General features: G+C 39.2%; 1 protein-coding gene across 7 annotated transcripts in view; it reads left to right on the plus strand.

Annotated features, from left to right (window-relative positions):
* The window catches only part of Il1rap (interleukin 1 receptor accessory protein), a 142,132-nt gene that overhangs the window by 107,250 nt on the left and 16,007 nt on the right, over positions 1-18,875 (plus strand). For all 7 annotated transcript variants that reach the window (XR_008221796.1, XR_008221797.1, XR_008221795.1 and 4 more), the window contains 5 exons: positions 180-251; positions 3,806-3,932; positions 6,196-6,344; positions 14,359-14,508; positions 15,920-16,063. Coding sequence is in view for 4 of the 7 variants with exons in the window: in XM_052753880.1 (XP_052609840.1) it covers positions 180-251; positions 3,806-3,932; positions 6,196-6,344; positions 14,359-14,508; positions 15,920-16,063 (642 nt within the window). In the remaining 3 variants the exon portion in view is untranslated. The remainder of the gene's footprint in view (positions 1-179; positions 252-3,805; positions 3,933-6,195; positions 6,345-14,358; positions 14,509-15,919; positions 16,064-18,875) is intronic.

Here is an 18,875-nt window from a genome sequence, read left to right on the forward strand (position 1 = left end):
TTCCTATTACATCACATTTTGTTTATTGTCAGTGAGTGAAGTCCAGGAATTGAGTATATATTAGACTGTAGGCCGTCTTAAGAATTGACAAACTATGCCAGGAATTTGAACAAGTTCGACGTAGAGTTTTGCATATGCCTGAATGATTTAACATCCCCCTTTTGCATTTCCTATCATAGGCTCGCCAAAAGATGCATTACCACCCCAGATCTATTCTCCGAATGAACGTGTTGTCTATGAGAAAGAACCAGGTAATTAGAGGTGTGATTCTGATATTTGGTTAGAATCTCTTAATTACAAGAAGTGAAACACAGGTTAGTATGAGAGAGGAAAGGCTAATTGTAAGGATATGCACAGACTTAAAGTGAAGTTTGATCAAAAGCCACAGCATGTGAAGATCAGCTGCTGTGTTGATCTCACAGCAGCTCGGGAGTTCAGCTTCTTCTAGTGTAGGGTCCTTTATCCTTTGGTCCTTGTCTTCCTCCGTGATTATTGTCTGATGAAAACTTGACTTTGCACAGGGCTTTGGTTTGCCAAGGCTGTAATAATAGCACAAGACAGTTTTTAAGTTTCTGTTTCTTCTTCAGAGCATGGAGCATGGAATCAGACAGAGCTGAGAGTATCATGGGAAAAACAGATCCATGAACGCTGGTTTCAGAACACTGTCAAATGGTTGTCATGCCTCCCTGAGCCACCTATAAGTTTTTTTTTAACTTTTTATTCTAGAAAGAAATCATTCATAAATTTTCAAGTAAGAGATTTTTTTTTGTTCATATGACTGAAAGCCTCCTACAGTAGAGTAGAAAATCACAGAAAATTCTAATACTTTTACATCATCTTCTATACAGTAAAACCAATCTAGATTCAATAAGAAATGTAGAAGAACAGTTGTTTATGTGAACTGAAGGTTATAGAGCCAGAGATTGTGTAGGTGGATTGCCAAAAAGGAAATGTCCTGATGAGTTTTCAGATATGATTTGCCTTGTAAGGAGTATAAGACGCATTAAGAGGGTTGGCCAGCCTCAAATGAATTGTATTTCCTAGACTTAATATAGGCTTTGTGTGGTAATTTGAACATTCTTGCCACTGCTGAAGTACAAACCTGTCAGCCACCCAACTACATTTCACCTACTTATCATGCCACACTTCCAAAGCATTCCTAAACTCCTGTTCATTTCATCTTCCTTATGGAAACAAGGACTCAGAATCTGTAGGGTGAAGTTAGAGAAGCCATGCATTGTAGTGGAAGGTCTGAAGTCAATGTTAGTCAGTTAAACCCAAGATAATTAGAGGTTTCTTCAGAGTCTGGGCAATGGTGAACCAAGAATACAACCACAAAGTTATTCTGAGTTATTCTCAGCAGGTTGGCGTGACACTTCCAAGCTGGGTCAAATCCTTACCCAGTTCTTACTAACAATGTGACCTACAAACGCTCTTTAATGTGCAAACATTTCAGCTTTTGCTTCTGTCAGACATTAATTTTTAAAAGACTTCATGCTGTTTGATTAAGAATAAATACCTAGGGTAGGGAAGACTTACTTGGGAAGGAGGGAGGAGGGAAGCACAGGAGAGGGAAGAAGGAGGAATATATAACCTGAGGATGTTTTAAGAAGCTGTAGAGAATTATGATATTTTATGTTTACTTAAAGTTACATTTTATGCATATATATATATATATATATATATATATATATATATATATATATATATATATGTATGTATGTAGTTATACCACTTGGGATAAAAATGATCCCCCCAAAAAATATAGACTTATTTAACAAAATTCAGTGTGAGGCATGGGAAATCTCCTTTCAAGTTATTGGTCAGGAGAGTTCAAAAACCTCCCAAAACAATATAGGCTGTCACTGTTGTCCTTGATTGCCTCTCCAAAATTGAAAGTAAGATCCTATCACTGATGATCCAGCATACTTTGAACACACAACTTGGAAGGATCAATCTAGATCTAACCTAGACGTCTCTTCCCTGAGGACTAGCTCTCATAGTATGGGAAGGAGATATGCAAGCTCCCCAAGTAGAGAAGCGATTAATAGTTCTACCAGTCTGTAAAGCCTACAAACTACATTAGCCAGAATATCAAGATCTCCCAAAAAGTGCAATAATGGCACTTCTATACCAGGGCTAACCAACAGCTACTCAATTAGACTTAAAGCCTTCTCAATAGGTAGGAATTCATGCCTGACTCTGTAAACATAACCAGCTGGTAAGATCATGAAATCTAGAGGAGAACCTACTGTTGCCATTTGCATAAACCAGTGTAATTTCTGACTTCTCTGTAAATACTCACAGCTAGCTCTCAGCCCTCATCAAAGAAGCTTCTCTTTGCAGCAAAGAAAATACTGATCAAAATGTAGAGATCCACTGGTCGTGAAGTGCCCATCCCCAGTGGATACATCTATAACACAGTCTCTTTACCTAAGGAGCATATACACATGTAATTATATGTCTGTAATTTTAAGTAACTGGTTTGTGGACTCCTCTACATCCCCTGGCTCTTATATCCTTTCTGCTTTACCTTCATTAATGTTTCCTAAGCTCTGGGAGGGCGGATACAGATTTCTTACTTGAATTTAGACACTCAATAGCACTTATTTTCCTCAATCAATGATAAGTTGCCCATGTTTTGTAAATAGCACCCACACTCATGCAAGCAATCATGATTAAATTCAGGGCTTCACACACACAAAAAATACATCAAAGTATGAGAAGGCTTGTTGGTGAAAAGAAGGTGACTGGGGAAATAGAAAGATGATGGTTTTGACAGGATGAAAACAGCTAAACTTCATTATAGAAATGTATACGACTCTGAAAGAATAAAGTCAAACCATAACAAGTGTAATAAAGTCAAACCATAACAAGTGTAAGTATTTAGCTCTACCAAGTTCATAGCAATTATATTGGTCTTGACATGATTGTTGACACTGTTATCACCATTTGTGAACCAACCTCCCTCGTCTCGCGAGCCATCTCAGCTACATAGCTTAGAACTGCTGTTTTAAACTAAGTTTCTGTATGTTTGGAGAAGGGGATTTCCTGGCCAGTTCTCTTAGTGATGACATCACAGTTCTCTTAGTGATGAGATCACTCCATCCTCAAGGACCCATCATCTAGGGACTCTTATTGGTCACTATGGTAGTTTGAAAGACAATAACCCCCATAGGCTCATATATTTCAATTCTTAGTGCCCAGTTTGCAGAACAGTTTGAGAAGGATTAGGAGCCATGGCTGGGAGTGGACTTCGATGCTTCAAAAGTCCCGTGCCATTCCCTCTCTGCCTCATGTTTTTTTGATGAGATGTGATCTCTCAGCCACTGCTCACTGCTCCAGCACCATGCCTGCTGGCCTGCTGCCCTGTTCCCTATTGTGATGGTCATAACTTTTAACCCTCTGGAACCATGAACTCAAAATTAAATACTCTCTTTTGTAACTTGCCTTGGTCATGGTGTTTTATGAGCTGAAAAGAAAGAAACTAAGACAGTCACAGTTTGTGAGGGAAATAACAAAATGTGAGGTTTGGGGCCTAAAAAGAGTGTCGCCAGAGGTCTTCTGGCGTCTTAGAGCATACTTATACAGTGTTTAAAAAAATGGCCATTTTGGTGATTTTATTTACAATTACTGGGCTTCTATTCTTGGTTTTATCCTTTTGTGCATTTGGTGTTAGAATGACGTATGGTATATTGCCTTTTAGTGGCCACTAGAGAATCAGGCCCACATTAGTCATATGGATGATGCATATTGATGGATTAATATAGATTAATGGCATCTATTAAATTTGTTTGTTCATCAGGAGAGGAGCTTCTCATCCCCTGTAAAGTCTATTTCAGTTTTATCATGGAATCCCACAATGAGATCTGGTGGACCATTGATGGAAAGAAGCCTGAGGATGTTACTGCTGACGTAACTACTAATGAAAGGTATCATGGGCATATGCAGGAGCTCTGGTCATCATGGACGTATGCAGGAGCTCTGGTCATCATGGGCATATGTAGGAGCTCTGGTCATTCTCAATCTAAGGTCTTGATGCATACTATTCAATGTACATGATGATTGTTTTTCCTTTAATAAAATGTAGCAAGATTTCCAAGTCTTCAATGGCTGCATCCCAAAGTAGGGCTACTGAGCTTCCAATTCAAGTGCAGACTCTGGCCAGATTGCATGCCAAAGTTTGGAGTTAGCATTGTCTTGAGGCTGAGTATCTTCATCACAGTTGTCCCACAGGGCGTGTACCATATTGTCTTAAACTCTACAAACTTCACATGTTTATGATTCTCATTTAGAAACATATGGAATGTATCTCCCTCATCTCCCTCATGAATGAAAAGATAAATGAGAAGGAGAAATGTTGGGCTGTGGTTACATGAAAGTATTTTTGTTATCTGTCTTAATACTGGAGTGTGGTCCAGATATTTGTGTCTCTCCTATTTATGTTTATTTCATAGCCATACCTTTCCTATCTTCCCCTGATACTTGAGAATTACTTGTTAAATGTTAACATTTTTGTTCTTTAAATTTCACTTTAAAAATGTAAATGTACAAAAGTCTCAAAGAGCTAATTTTTAAAAGCTAATAGATAATAATGCAGACCTCTCTTAAAATGACAACTTGGGTCACTTTATTCTTAAGTAAACTTGAAATTTTTAAGGATTTAACAAAGGGGAATGTACAAGTCTCTGAAGACTGAAGATTTCTCTATAAGCAAGGTATAAATTGCTAGAGAGAATTGGTTTGCTACAGAAACTAATATATCACAGTGGTCAAGTATGCCACAGAGTAGTGGGAGGATCCCAAGTTTTATCACCTTGTGCAAACAGACCTTAAGCTAATTGAATTTCTACAATTCAAAACCTGTTTCTTCCCTACTAGCAAGTTGAGATTGTGGAGAAATTACAAAATATCTACTTTGAACAGCTTCTTACCCTACTTAGTTAAAACAAACAGTGAGAGAGCAGGCATTTAAATGTTATATGAAAAATAAGTGATTGAGGAGTAGGTATTACAGGAGTTCTTAGGAGATTCTGTCCTTTTGGGGGGGATTAGGTGGCACTCCACAGATGAAACAGTGTTCAAACCAAATTTGCTAAATTAAGAAATGAAAACCGGTAAAGGAAATGTTGTGTTCAAAGACCCGGACATTAGAGAAGCAGAGAAAAAAATGAAAGGGAAAAAAAAAAGCCTCCAAGTACTGCATGTTTTATAGAAGGAACTGATGAAAGGTTCAGCTCAAGGCCCTGAGGGACAGTTATTGATCATTTCAGGAATTCTGAGAATTGAGATTTTCCTCTTCATATTAAACAAATGCTTCTGAGAGCAAAGTCATGTTATTCTACTTTGCTGCAATTAAGACAAACTTGCAGTGTTCAGGAGAGTAGGAAATTAAGCTCAGGAGAAAACTACTGGGCCCTTAAACACATTTTTATGACTGACAGTATGTCTAATCTTAAGGAAAAACTGGATGTTGGTCACCTAAAGGAGAGATATATTTAGACCCCCCCTGAGACAAGTAGTTGAAGTGATTTTACATCTTGGTCTTAAACGAAACACTTGGTCTTGGACTTACTGCAGTTTGGATATATTTAGTTTACAGTTCAGGTTTCTTGTTCTGAGCTGTTTCTTCTCCTTGCATGTTAACTATGCAGTTGCAACATTTCACACAAACATTCTGCCTGGGTTTGGAAGTCAAGCTTTCAGTATCTCTGCAGCACGACAGTTACTGTGGGGTGAGGATAGCTCTGAAGAGCATTCATTAAGCATTGCTGCAGCATAGATGCATGTTCCGTCTTCAGGGTCTTTCAGTAAATTAGTCACATAATACACTCTTTTACAAAACAGCCAAGACATGCGAAGTTTAATGACATTGCCCAAGGTACAGAGCATTAAATGACAAAACATGGATCAAACCCCAACCAACTCTGATACCAGAAGATTCTTTTCAAGCTGATACAAGCATCGTGCCTCAGTATCTAGAGCATGGGTGGCATGTAGCTGTGAAGAAAGAGCTGGAGTAAGAATCTAGCACTGGGTTTGCCCAGCATTAGGATGATGTGTGGTACGATGAGACCCTTGTCAGCATTACATCTGCTCTCACCCAGGACTCTACAGTGGTTTACTTCTTATTCACCCAGAGGGCATAGCCCCGGTGTCTCACAAACGTTTTGATTTCTTTCTCCTTATGTGCAGTATAAGTTATTCTACAACAGAAGATGAAACAAGGACTCTGGTGTTGAGCATCAAGAAAGTCACCCCTGAGGATCTCAGGCGCAACTATGTCTGTCATGCTCGAAATACCAAAGGGGAAGCTGAGCAAGCAGCCAAGGTGAAACAGAAAGGTAATGGATGCACCCAGCCGATGACTCTGTGAACTCTCAAAATAACACTGTGGTGAATAAGAAATAAAGGGGAGAACTCCAGCACCTAGCACCTCGGACACAAAACAATGAGTCAGTTAAATGAAAACTCTTAAAGGAAAGCTGCCATCTTTGTGAAGAGGCTCAATATGTTGGTTCTGATTATGTCAACACCTTAGTGCCTAAATCGTGTTTGAAAAATCCATGAATGCAATAACGAGACATAATTTAATATCTTAGATAACCATGAAAATCAAAAGTATCCAAAGCTAGCAAAGATGTAATGGAACTGCTAGAGTCACATATTGTTGGCGAAGTACAAACGTGCCTTTAGAAATAACTAAAAGCAGAGTTCAAGGGTCACAAGAAAAATTCCTTTGGGAATTTTTTCCTGAATTATGCATCCTCCACTATTCTTAGAAGCGTAAGAATGATTGAAACATAAGTAGCAGGCATCCACTTGTCTACAAGTACATAAGGAAAGGCATAGGATATTGAATCTCAGAAAAATGTAATTTCAAATTCACTTTTTATACATTATGTATCAATAGTTAGGCCGTCTTACAATGTTATAATTGATAAAATAAAACTTACTACATTAGGAATTAGTTTGATGTTAAAGTAATTTCTGTGTTCACATCTGTATTTTCTAAAATAAATAAATCCTTTTTGTGTGAGCTGTTGCTCCTGAAACATATTGCCTAAATTTCTCTTTGGGTCTTTCCTCTAACACAAATCCCATCCAATTGATCCCTTTCAGAATAATATTTTCTAGTGGTATGAAGTAAAGTTAACAGAGACATCACATGGTAAGCATGCCATTCTGGAACATCTTAGCCCCTCACATTTGATACAGTTTATAACATTTATATAGAAAATGAAAAAGTTGACTTATAATTGTTGCATTTGCATTGGGACCAAATCCTTCCTATCTATCTATCTATCTATCTATCTATCTATCTATCTATCTATCTATTTTAAACTAAATAACAAACAGGACATAATTGAATGTGTTGTTACAAATTAGAAAGAAAATGTATATAGCTCTTGAGAAGTCTTAAAGAATTTGTTGAGGATGTACCATTACTTCCTCTCTCAGAAGCCACTGTGGGGATGGGTACACGGGATGCTTGCACCTTCAGCATTTGGTCTGTGGATACTGCAGAATCACTGTAGTATCACAATGAATTGTTTGTGCAGTAGCCTTGGATAGCCTGATGAGATCCTAGTTTCCATGCAGCCCAGCTCTCTGATCTTGGAAAAGTCAAGCACTTGCGAGCCTCATTATTTTTATCATAAAAAATAGAGAAAATAATATCAGAACCCCTAAGGTTGTCAAAAATGCTCAGAACAAGCATTGTTATTAATTCATACTATCAACTGTTCAATAAATGCTAGCTCTTATTTCTCCAAGGGTTTTATAGGCATTAATTGACAAAAGCATCTGTGATCAAATAAAGATCATTATAGTCTAGGTTACAAAATAAATCAAATTACTTTAGCTCAAGACCTCTTAGAGCCTTGAAGGTCTTCAGGGGTTTAGGTTGCTGCAGGCTGGGTGTTTTCAATTGTGTTAAAATCCAGATTGCTGAAGTACAGAGAATTTGGGTGTTTTCTTCTAAGGCATGCACTTTGTAGAACAGTAAGTGAAGATGACATAAATTGGTAACTTATCAAAGACTAGGATCAAACCACAAGTGAAATAATGTTTTATGTGGGAAACATGTACAAGGATGTCTGCCAGCCCACCTGAGTAGCACAGAAACTCAGGTTCTGAATGTGGTGGAGACAATATTGAGGCTGTGAATGGACATATGACCCACTTGGCCAATGAGTGCTGACTCGTAGATTTTACATCTGTATCTCATCAAAAAGATGCCAGGAAGCACAAAAGGGTGGGCCAGCCATGTGGGAGACTGAAGCAGGAAGTTTAGGAGTTCAAGGTCAGCCTCGGCTACTTAGCATGTTCAAGACCAGCTTGGACTACATAAGACCTCTTCTCAAACAAACAAGCAAACAATGATAGGAAGAGATTAACACATGGAATGAGAATTCCCTGTTTTGTTGACAGCACATTTCATCCATTCCATTAAATTACTGCACATGGGAGAGTTATAGTAAACATGCCAAATGTGTAGTTGTTTTATGATCAGAGAGTAGCAAGGTGCTAGGGAGATGTGTGTGTTTAATCATATGAGAAGTTGCCAACCAGTTGCCAAAGAAGTTTGCTGTTGGACACTGCCAGTCTCAGTGTGTGTGATCCTCATACACCATCTTTTCTCACAAGCTCTTGGATTTGCCAACTGTTAAGCTTCTAGCCCTCTTCTTTTTTTTTTTTTTTTTTTTTTTTGGTTTTTCAAGACAGGGTTTCTCTGTGTAGCTTTGCGCCTTTCCTGGAACTCACTCTGTAGTCCTAGCTGGCCTCGAACTCACAGAGATCTGCCTGGCTCTGCCTCCCAAGTGCTGGGATTAAAGGCGTGCGCTACCACCCCCCGGTACTTCTAGCCCTCTTAGTAAATGAGTGTTTGCACCACACCGCAGTTGAGACACTGGTGATGATAAAGGCTTTGTTGTAAGTTCGTTGATCATTAATAATCTTTTCTGTGAGGCCATTAAAAACCTTTAGTCATTTTCAGATGGATCATTTGTTTTAAATTTAATGTGATATATAACTCATACTACACACAAACATACATACAAGACACACAAACATGTATTTATACCCACACATATATACACTGAATGCACATCCTTTGTTAACTTGTTTTAATTTTAAAAATATTTTCATCCGGTTGGTGAATTTATTCATTTTTGAAAGGTTTGTTTTTACTTGCACATATGAGTATTTTGCCAGTATGCGTGTATATGTATCATGTGTGTATATGTATCATGTGTGTATATGTATCATGTGTGTGCTTAGTGCCTACAGAGGCCAGAAAATGACATCAGACCCCCTGAAACTGGAGTTAAAAACAGCTGTGAGCTACCGTATAGCCGCTAGGTCCTCTGTAAGAGCGACAGTGCTCTTAACCCCTGGGCTCCAGGAGTTGATGTTTTCATAAGCAAAATTCTTAGTAATTTGAGGAAGCTCATTTTGCCAGTCTCTTTTTATGAATTAGTTCTTTCTGAATTATGTGCTCCTAGTCTTTGTTATATAAAGTCAAACGACAGTAAGCTTTTGCTCAAAGAATTCTCCTCTCTATTTAGGCCTGTGCTCCATCTCAGATTGTAGTTCTGTGGGCGTGAGTTACAGATGGAGTCTCGTGTTGGCTTTGTTCTGTTTCTCCACGGAAATGGTTGTTCCAACATCATGTTGAATATGTCTCACTTTTTTTTTCTTGAATTGTTTTGAAAGCTCAGTCAAAAACTTAATTATCTCTATGACTTCCTGCATTCCTTACTCTGTTCCTTTAATCAACTGGTCTGTGTTGTGTTGAATACCATTTTATTAACAGAGCTTGAAATTATTAAATAAGACACTATTCCCTCTTCTCTTTTTCAAGGTGATTTCACGATTTTAGAAAATACATATTTTCCTTACATATTTTAGTACCAGATTGTCAATGCTACATGAAATTCTTCTGAGATTTTTGATTGAGACCGTATTAAATTTGTGACTAATATAGAACACTTGACAATATTGGTCCTACCAATCCATAAAGATGACAAACTTCTCCATTTATATAGAGTTCTGGTAATTTATTACATCATCTTAAAAAAAATTGAGTGTTCAGGTTTATAGTACATGTCACATTTGTCTCTAAAGATTTTAATTTTTATGCTATCAGATTTTTAAAGTTTTCTAATTGTTTATTAATAATGCATAGTAATACAATTAACTGATTTTTATGTCTCACCTTGAGGTGCTCTTCCAAAATTCACTAATTCTCACGATTTTTGTTTTTTTCTCTCTTATTCTTTTTCCTTAAGATTGTGTTTTCTGGTGTTAGTTTTCTGAGTTGTGCTCAAGGATACTTCCTAGTTCTCCTAAGTTGTCATGTACAGACATGCTTTCTGTGTATCATTTCCTGACCATCTTTTCAGAGCCTACAGAGGCTTTGGTGGTTTATGTTATGATAAATGATTCGGATGCTTTTGCAAGAATGTATTTTTCATGTTTTGAATTTCGGACTCACTGGAATGTCTCCATTGCTTTTACCTATTTACTCGTTACAAGTGTTCATTAAAAAAAAACCTCAGCAGACACATTTTACTATGAATTTTAAAGTGCTTTGCTCGTCATTCAATCATCTCTGCCAATTCTGGGTTCTATTTTTTACTTATTGATATGTCTTTAAGTATTGATCCTTTTATTTTTCTGCTGTCTGTTGTTTTATCATTTTTCTGGACATAATAGATGTTATGTCATTGGATGTATTATGTGAGAATGTTGAGTTTTATTGTAGCAGGTGGTTAATTTGTTTACATCATAGGTCTCCTCTCCTTCCCTCCCTTCTCTTCTACCTTCTGGAATTATCCTGATCACATGTGTGATCACATGTTAGAGTAGTTAGCAATGCCCTTTTTGGTAGGGTTGAGTGGGCATACTTCTCAGGCACAGCCATTCTGGCATCACAGGCTAGCCCACTGTGTCTTCACTCTGGTGCTGGACCCCTGGCCTCCCTCAGATTTGCATATGTTTCTACAGTCTTTCATTTCCTGGATGGTCTTAGAGGACACTGTAAGTGCAAACCCAAGTGTCACAGCTTTGCATGTGGCCACAGACTAAAGATAACCTCGTGCAGATTTCTAGAGTTCACTTTCGACACCGCTCTCTTCTTTCTGTTACTTAGGCCTTGAAATTCAACCCGACACAATAGTCTAGACTCTCATTTCTCTCCCTAGCTCAGAGCAACCACCACCTTCTCATGACTTGCCTTTCTGAACCAAAAATCTTACAAATATCTTTGGTAATTATTGGAAAGAAAAAGACATAATGACTATGGGTTTATATTACTTTTACCAGTTCTCCAACTGTGAAAAGAAAAAAAAAAACATTCTTTTAGGTATTCTGGAGGGGAGGCTCCTTCATTATCACTTCCTTCTTCAGGTAACAAAGGTGAGGTCCAGAGGACAGAGGTTGTAGCCTCAGCCCTGAGCCCCTCAGATTTGAAGATCCATTCACCATTCTGTTTTGCCATCACTTAAATTAAACACTCTTTTGTGAACATTTCAGACAAATGGTCATCACCACAATTTTAAAAATTATGCAGAATTTTGTACCGACTAGCTCTGTGGCAGGGGACGTTTGAAAGTCCAGGCAGCTGGCATTTGGAGGGAGAGGCAAGTCCAAGGACAATAGTGAAGATAAATAATTTGGGTTGCCAAGGACAAATCTTATTGTAGAGCCGGAACCCAAAGCAGGGGACAGGACCAGTGCTGGGGTCCCGCATTCTTTTAACGAGGATGGCTGGCTGGGTACACGGGCTTCAGGGCCAATTTATAATACAGAACTGCAAAGTGAGCTCTGATTTGGGGAGTAACAATCACCAAATGACAGCATTTGGCTACATTCTAATTGAGACTTAGTGAAATCAACGAGAGAGGGAGTTCAGGAGTCCAGGGTGGTCAGATTGCGTCACTCCTTTCTGATTGGAAACCATTTTGTCTGAAATTGCATCAGTGCAAAATCGTTATGCCAAATGCCAAGACTTGCAGCGGGAAGGACACAAAATATAGGCCAAGGGTCACTTTTCCTGTGAGGTCACTCCGCTTTACAAGACAGCCCTTCAGAGCCATAGAAAAGCAGCCTGGTGGATTATTAATGTTGGGGTCCAATTAGTTAAGGACCGTGAGGGAGTCTTTGACAACAAGATGACGCCAGGAAATACAATCTATAAATATAAGCCGTATCATTGGTGATACAAAACAAAACTGAAAAGCTCTATTAAAAGTAAAAGAGGTAGTAGGAAGATAGGGCAATTGATCTTTTGGTCATTAAGCAAGACCTCTATTGACATTTGGAAAAAACACCCACCCATTTAAAGGACCATTATCCTTGGACCCCAGCATGGGAGCACACCTGATAACGAGGTTCTACTGATCAACCCCAGAGCTCCCCTGTGCTAAATAAAATACCATTTTAAAAGTCCTCCCAGCCCCTGCCCCCAGCATATGATCAATAATCTAACACTATAGCAGCATTCCAGAAAAACCTGTGCACTATGAAAAGAACCTGGTGAGCAGTCCCGCCCTGGAGGAGATTCTCCCAAGCCTCAGCTTAGCAGCACCTAGGGTTCAGCTGCTCATGGAAGCATTGCTGTCTCTCTGCTCTAAGACCTCCCCCACCCTGGTCTTACTCCATCTGACCCAGGTTGCCCCACCACGTGACCTGCTTTTTCCGAACATCGGTAACAATTTTTACACTAACCGAATGAATTATTCCCGTCTTTCTCTGCTTCCCCTGCATTAGATTTTTAGCCCTTCCTATCATCTCGCAGTTCTCTCCCCCAAGCATCTGGCACCTACATGCCAAGAGAGTCATTATCAAGCCAGCCAATATGAACCCCTGCTTCATTTCCAGCAAATTACCCTGTTTCCTCCTCAAAGTCATCAGCTACAGTGCCTCAGCCCATATAACAAGCGAATGATATTTCTGCCATTGAGTGTAGCTTTGGGCTTCTTTCATTATCCTGAAAGTAAAGTTCTATTTCCAGAAAAGTTTGTTGAGATCCCAGGTGCCCCAGGGATAGGATGGACAAAAAAATGGTTTCCACCTGGAAGGCTATGGAGGCCTCGTTTATTTAGCAGGGAGTGGGAAGGACTGTCTAACTATAGTTCAATAAAAATGCTGAAATAAAATAATAAAAAAAAGAGTAGATATTTCTATGGACAAAGTTGAGGCTGAAAAAGACAGCTTTATTGGTTAAAGATTATACAAAATAAAGACATATGCAAATGAATTTGGAAATTAAAAGAAAGGAAAGACACACTCAGGCCAGAAGTCACACTATGATCACAGCATGCTGTTTGCCTTTCCTGATACCTTAGAGGCAAGGACAGCATAAATGAGACAGGACAGTGATTGAAGACTTGGTTAGAGCAGTGGGCAGTGTGAACAGGGCTTCTGAATTAATGCCTAGTTTTTAATAAATTGGGAATTGCCACACTCTTTCTGGTACTTCCATAAAGCCTACCTATGATATCCACAGTGTAAGAAAGTAAGTAGATAACAAGGAATCATCAGTCAAATCTTAGGTAGTTCAAGTCAGTCTTTGAAGTATTTGTCATAGAACTGTGAGCTTGGGGAATACTAGAACCAAATACCACTCACCATTCTGTAGACTCGCCAAAACCCAATGAAAATACTAGTTTGATGCCTCTTTTAAATAAAGGAAAGTAATTAAATTTCTCTGACATTTAATTCTCTGATGCTAGAAAGAGGAGGAAGTCAAAATTAATAGACACAGTAAGATTTTTGCTCAAGTTACCTCCTTTGATAATGGGCCTCTCTTCAGGGAGGGTTCTTGGGAGAACATTACAAGAAATGATCAGTCATTGGATACAACACTTTCAAAACTATCATTGACCTGGATTGTGGCACATCCACAATCTTAGTACACAGGAGGGAGCCGAATAGCAAGACCTTCTCAGTTTGTATATGGCTGGGGATATAATTCAGTGGTAGAGCTTGCCTAGCACGCACAAGGCCGTGTTGAGTTGAATATGATAACCTTCCTGGAAATCCTTCCTAATGTTAAGATCCTATTTTATGTTGTATACATTTAAGATCTATTCAGATCACTGAGTAATTTGAAGCACTTTCTGTGCCAGGAACTATAAACAACAACACAAGAGTAAATAAATGGGATGCAATCTAGTATTAAACAAACATTGCCTGGTCTGTTACTGTGTTGTTTCTGCTTGTTAACATTTGCAAGTCAAGTGGCAGACATAGCTGCTTGGCCGATGCAGCCTTGAAGAAGATGGTGGGTCACTATAATCACTAAGTAGAAGTTAAATATCCTCATTATTATTATTTTGTCATTTGCTCTAGTAATACCGCCAAGGTACACAGTGGAACTCGCCTGTGGTTTTGGAGCCACAGTCTTTCTGGTGGTGGTTCTTATTGTGGTCTACCATGTTTACTGGCTGGAGATGGTTCTCTTTTACCGGGCTCATTTTGGAACAGATGAAACAATTCTTGGTAAGTACTGGAAGTATGATGCAAATCTCTTGTATCATCATCTTTAGACTGCATGTTTCCTTAGCAGATAAACCATTGCATTTAACAAGATTATCTTTTATTTTAGCTCTTACTAGTAAAAAAATCTTTCCAGTATGCACTGTTCACCTTTCCTGATGGATTAAGTTAATATGATTTAATCTAGACTAGCATTGTCCACATAAATAATGTGATGTATATCACAAATGAAATTAACATTTTTCCCCCCAATGGTTCAAAGAGCTTAAGTGAAAATAAGGGTTTGACTCAATATTCATACATTGTTATTTCAGCATAAAAATGACATTTAAAAGTTAATGAGATGTTTTGCAGCCTTTAAATGCAGAATATTACTTTGCAGTCATGGTGCATCTCAGTAGAGACAGCTGCGCTCAGCTGGTCAACAGACACATGTGACTCTTGGTTACTAGATAGGACAGTACAAGTTCACAGCCTTTTGTTTTGCTTTGTTTTGTCCTTTGTGTTTTCACACAGTGTCTCATTGTATATCCCAGGCTGACCTCAATTCTGAGTACTGGGATTGCTGGCATGTGCCACCATATCCAACTGTAGGTTCGTTCACAGGCTTCAAGGGGAGAGCTATGGACCAGCAGCATCATGATCATCCAAAGGCATTTAGGTGGGGAATCTTAAACATGATTCCCCCTGGACCAGAATGTACACTTTAATAATACCCCCAGGTGGCTCAAGTGGACATTATAGCTTAAGATTTATCATTTGCCTCACTCTCACTCTTAAAAATATTTCCAATGTTTATTCCTGGCAGAAATTTCTTGGCAGTATGAATGAGACATTTGAATATGTACTGTACAAGAAAAGAACAAACAGCCCACCCTATAAGACTCTAATTCAGCAGACCTTGGGAAGAAACACATAATCTATATTTCTAACCACTCATGAATTTTATCAAGCAAATTTAGGAAAGATCAATATATTGACCTTAACATAATTTAATTATCATTCTTTTCAGGTATAATTTAGTCAGTTTTAAAAAGTCTTTCTCAATTTAGAATTGTAATGTATTAGTGAGTAGTTTTCTAGAACACTGAGTAGAAATTTCCTGCTTGGCATTAGCTACCAGCACCTGTGGAGTGCATCCCTGCTCCCCTAATTCATGAAACAGTCTTTGTCCGCTACAGGGTCTGCTCCCTCAGATGAGAGCAGAAGACACATCTGACTCAATCTCAATCTCCATGGTCATTCTACCTGAACACTGTGAATTATACTGAAATCTGCCACATTGTTCACTCAGGCAAAAAAAAAAAAAAAAAAAGGAAAGAAAATGTCCAACACCCAGAAGTCAGATTTAAGAGAAAAAAAAATCAATTTGAGAAGTCTTTCTAATTTACTCTGGCTGTGTTCCTTTTGCTAGATGGAAAGGAGTATGATATTTATGTGTCCTATGCAAGAAATGCTGAGGAAGAGGAATTTGTGTTACTGACACTCCGTGGCGTTTTGGAGAATGAATTTGGATACAAGCTGTGCATCTTCGACAGAGATAGCCTGCCTGGTGGAAGTAGGTATTTCACATGAGCACCAAGGGTGATCCCTGAAGGGCCAAGTGGAACTTGAGCTGTTGGTACATGAATGGGTGGTAGCACAGTAATGGTATTCAGATATTGAATGTACAACCCCTTGAAGTAATGGAAACCTTCTCCAGAGCCACAGCTACCTTGTAAGGCGGACACTATTCAGCCTAGCTGATGGCTTTAAAATTTTCCATTGTAATCTTTAAGAACTCCAAGTCAGAAAAGAGGCCAGTCCTGAGGAAGTCTATCTCACTGGAAGTTAGATTTTCAAGAAGCATTAGGCTGACATGCATTAATTTTCCTACATATTTTCTTTTACAAAGACCAAGAAAGTGCTTCTTTACAAAGACTGAGTTTTAGTCCGTTTAACTGGAACAGAGTTGCAGGACAGAGAACATAAAGCGTCTCCCTGTTAATACAACATGCCCTTGCCACTTTCTCATCCTTGCCTCCCTTCTGAGCCAGTGAAACGCTGCCAGTCAAATCTGCCTTTTCCTCGTTTGTATTTCCTTTTCTTTCAGTGTGTATGTTTGAGTTTTAGCTTAAAATGTATAAGGCTATTGCATTCTATCAAGTTTTACAAGGAAACGCTTCAACTAGTGACCAATGCTTCCTCTTTTCAAGTCCAAACAGTAACAAAGTCGTGGTTCATTTGGGAGTTTTGTGGCAAGCACGTCAGCAACACTGCGTTTTCCTATAAGACTCTCGTATCTGAAATGAGTGAACTGCCTCCCATATGGAGCATAGCAAGCTCTCCCCCGTCACACACACACACCATTAACTGTTCGTTTTATATGTTTTTGAAATGGGTGGGTAATGATACCTAGAACAGTTTTATTTCCCCTCTCATTTTGAGTTAGTAGATCGGTTCTTTTATCCGCCTAACCATCACCCCAAGGCTGTGCTTGTGTTCCACAGAAGTTCTCTCCTTCAGTGTCATTGTGCCATGAAATGATCACTTACATAGATAGCTAAAGGCAAAATTCTACTCATATTAATACTTAATTTGCCCAACTCATTCATGCATCTATTTATTCGTTCACAAAGCCGATCAAAATATCTTATCTACTATGTGAACAATGATTAAAAGATGAACAGTATACATCTGGGTAAGACCTTCCACCTGGGGCGCGGGGGGGGGGGGGGCGCTGACATTCCTTTGAAGAATGCATAATTATTCTTGCATATTACAGGCTCTGTTCTCTTTGGATTCCTCTTGCTGCTCTTCCTGAGGCCACTTTGCCGCTGGACCTCTTTCTATGCGTATGCATGGTCAGCCTCCAGTGGAAATACTTAAACACATACCCATTCCTGGATTCTTCCCCAGGCTGCACATGTTAGATTTTAATTGGCAAGTCCTTCCCTATTACTTCTGCACCTGTGAAGATTAAGAATGGAAATGACTGCTGAGGGGAGTGTGATACAGGTTTCCACAACACCAGTGCATTGCCTGGAGCTAGCGAGCATCTCTCCTCCAGGTGAAGGATTATGTGGGTCTCCTTGAGCATCTGTGAGGAGATAGATTAGTCCCAAAAATTTAGCAGCAGGAATTAATCAGAGCCCTTGAATAAAATTAGGCTGCATTTCCATTTTCTTCACTTTTTTTTCCAACTTGGAGAAAGCCTTTGCAAGTTAGTGAATGTAAATACACCAGCTAGCAGTTGCTGAAGAAGGGCTTCTCAGTGATTGGAGGCTAAGGAGAAAGATCCATGTTCTGCTTTCATCTCCACAGCAGAGAACAGTAAGGAGCTGATGTGGGAATACACTGATGGCCAAAATGCATTTGCTTGAGTTACTAATCCAGCAACATAGTGACATCAGTTGGCATCAGGAAAGTCCACATCTGTAGCCGGCTTTCTTGGACTGCCAGCCCCCAAATCATGACATGGAAACTTATTAGTAATTATGAATGCTTGGCCTTAGCTTAGGCTTGTTTCTAGCTAGTTTTTTTTTCCTCTTTAACTTACATTAACCCATTTCTATTAATCTGTGTGCTGCCCTGAGGATCCTTTACATCATCTATGGACTGTTCATCCTGCTTTCCTGATTCCTCCATGTTTGGCTGGCTGGCACCAGCTGGCTGGCTCCTGGCTTGCTGGCTTCCCTTTTCTCTCTGCCCACTAGCCCTGCCTATCCCTCTTCTGCCCAGCTATTGGTTATTCAGCTTTTTCTTAGACCAATCAGGTGCCTTAAGCAGGCAAGGTGAAAAAGCAACACTTTACATAGTTAAACAAATTCAGCATAAACAAAAGTAACATCTTTACATAGTTAAACAAATGCAGCATAAACAAATGCAAGACATCTTTAAGCAGTTAAACAATCATTCTATTCCACAACACACATCAGCAGACAGAGTCTCAAATGTGACATAATCTGTTCTTGTCCTTGGTTAGCTGCAAGTGAAACTTGGGGCCTTTGAATCTGTAGTACATGTTTTTTTAAGACTTTTCATACGATGGATTATTCTTGGGTACCTTTCCAGGGCTAGTTTGGCTGGGCCACACACTGAAGAGACTGGTGTCAGGACAATGTATCTATCCCATCTTGTTCAAATAGTGCTTTTGAGGACCGGGTGACATCAGTCTACTGTATTTTGGTGTTAGCTTATTTGGACATGTTTTGGGCATGGGGCCTTTGTACATAACGCCATTTTCCCTGAGCAGAGTTGACATTCCGCAGACAGTATGTTTGGACCGGAGATGAAGTTGCTCAGATTGTCTTTCCCAGTCCCTTCCCTTCTTTTGCTCCTTGAGCTCTGCCCATCAGGTAGTTCCTGGCCAACACTAATCCCCATGGTGT

Source organism: Peromyscus californicus, unplaced genomic scaffold (assembly GCF_007827085.1).
Source record: "Peromyscus californicus insignis strain IS unplaced genomic scaffold, ASM782708v3 Scaffold_25__1_contigs__length_3188244, whole genome shotgun sequence".
In the NCBI taxonomy this organism is placed as follows: Eukaryota; Metazoa; Chordata; class Mammalia; order Rodentia; family Cricetidae; genus Peromyscus; species Peromyscus californicus.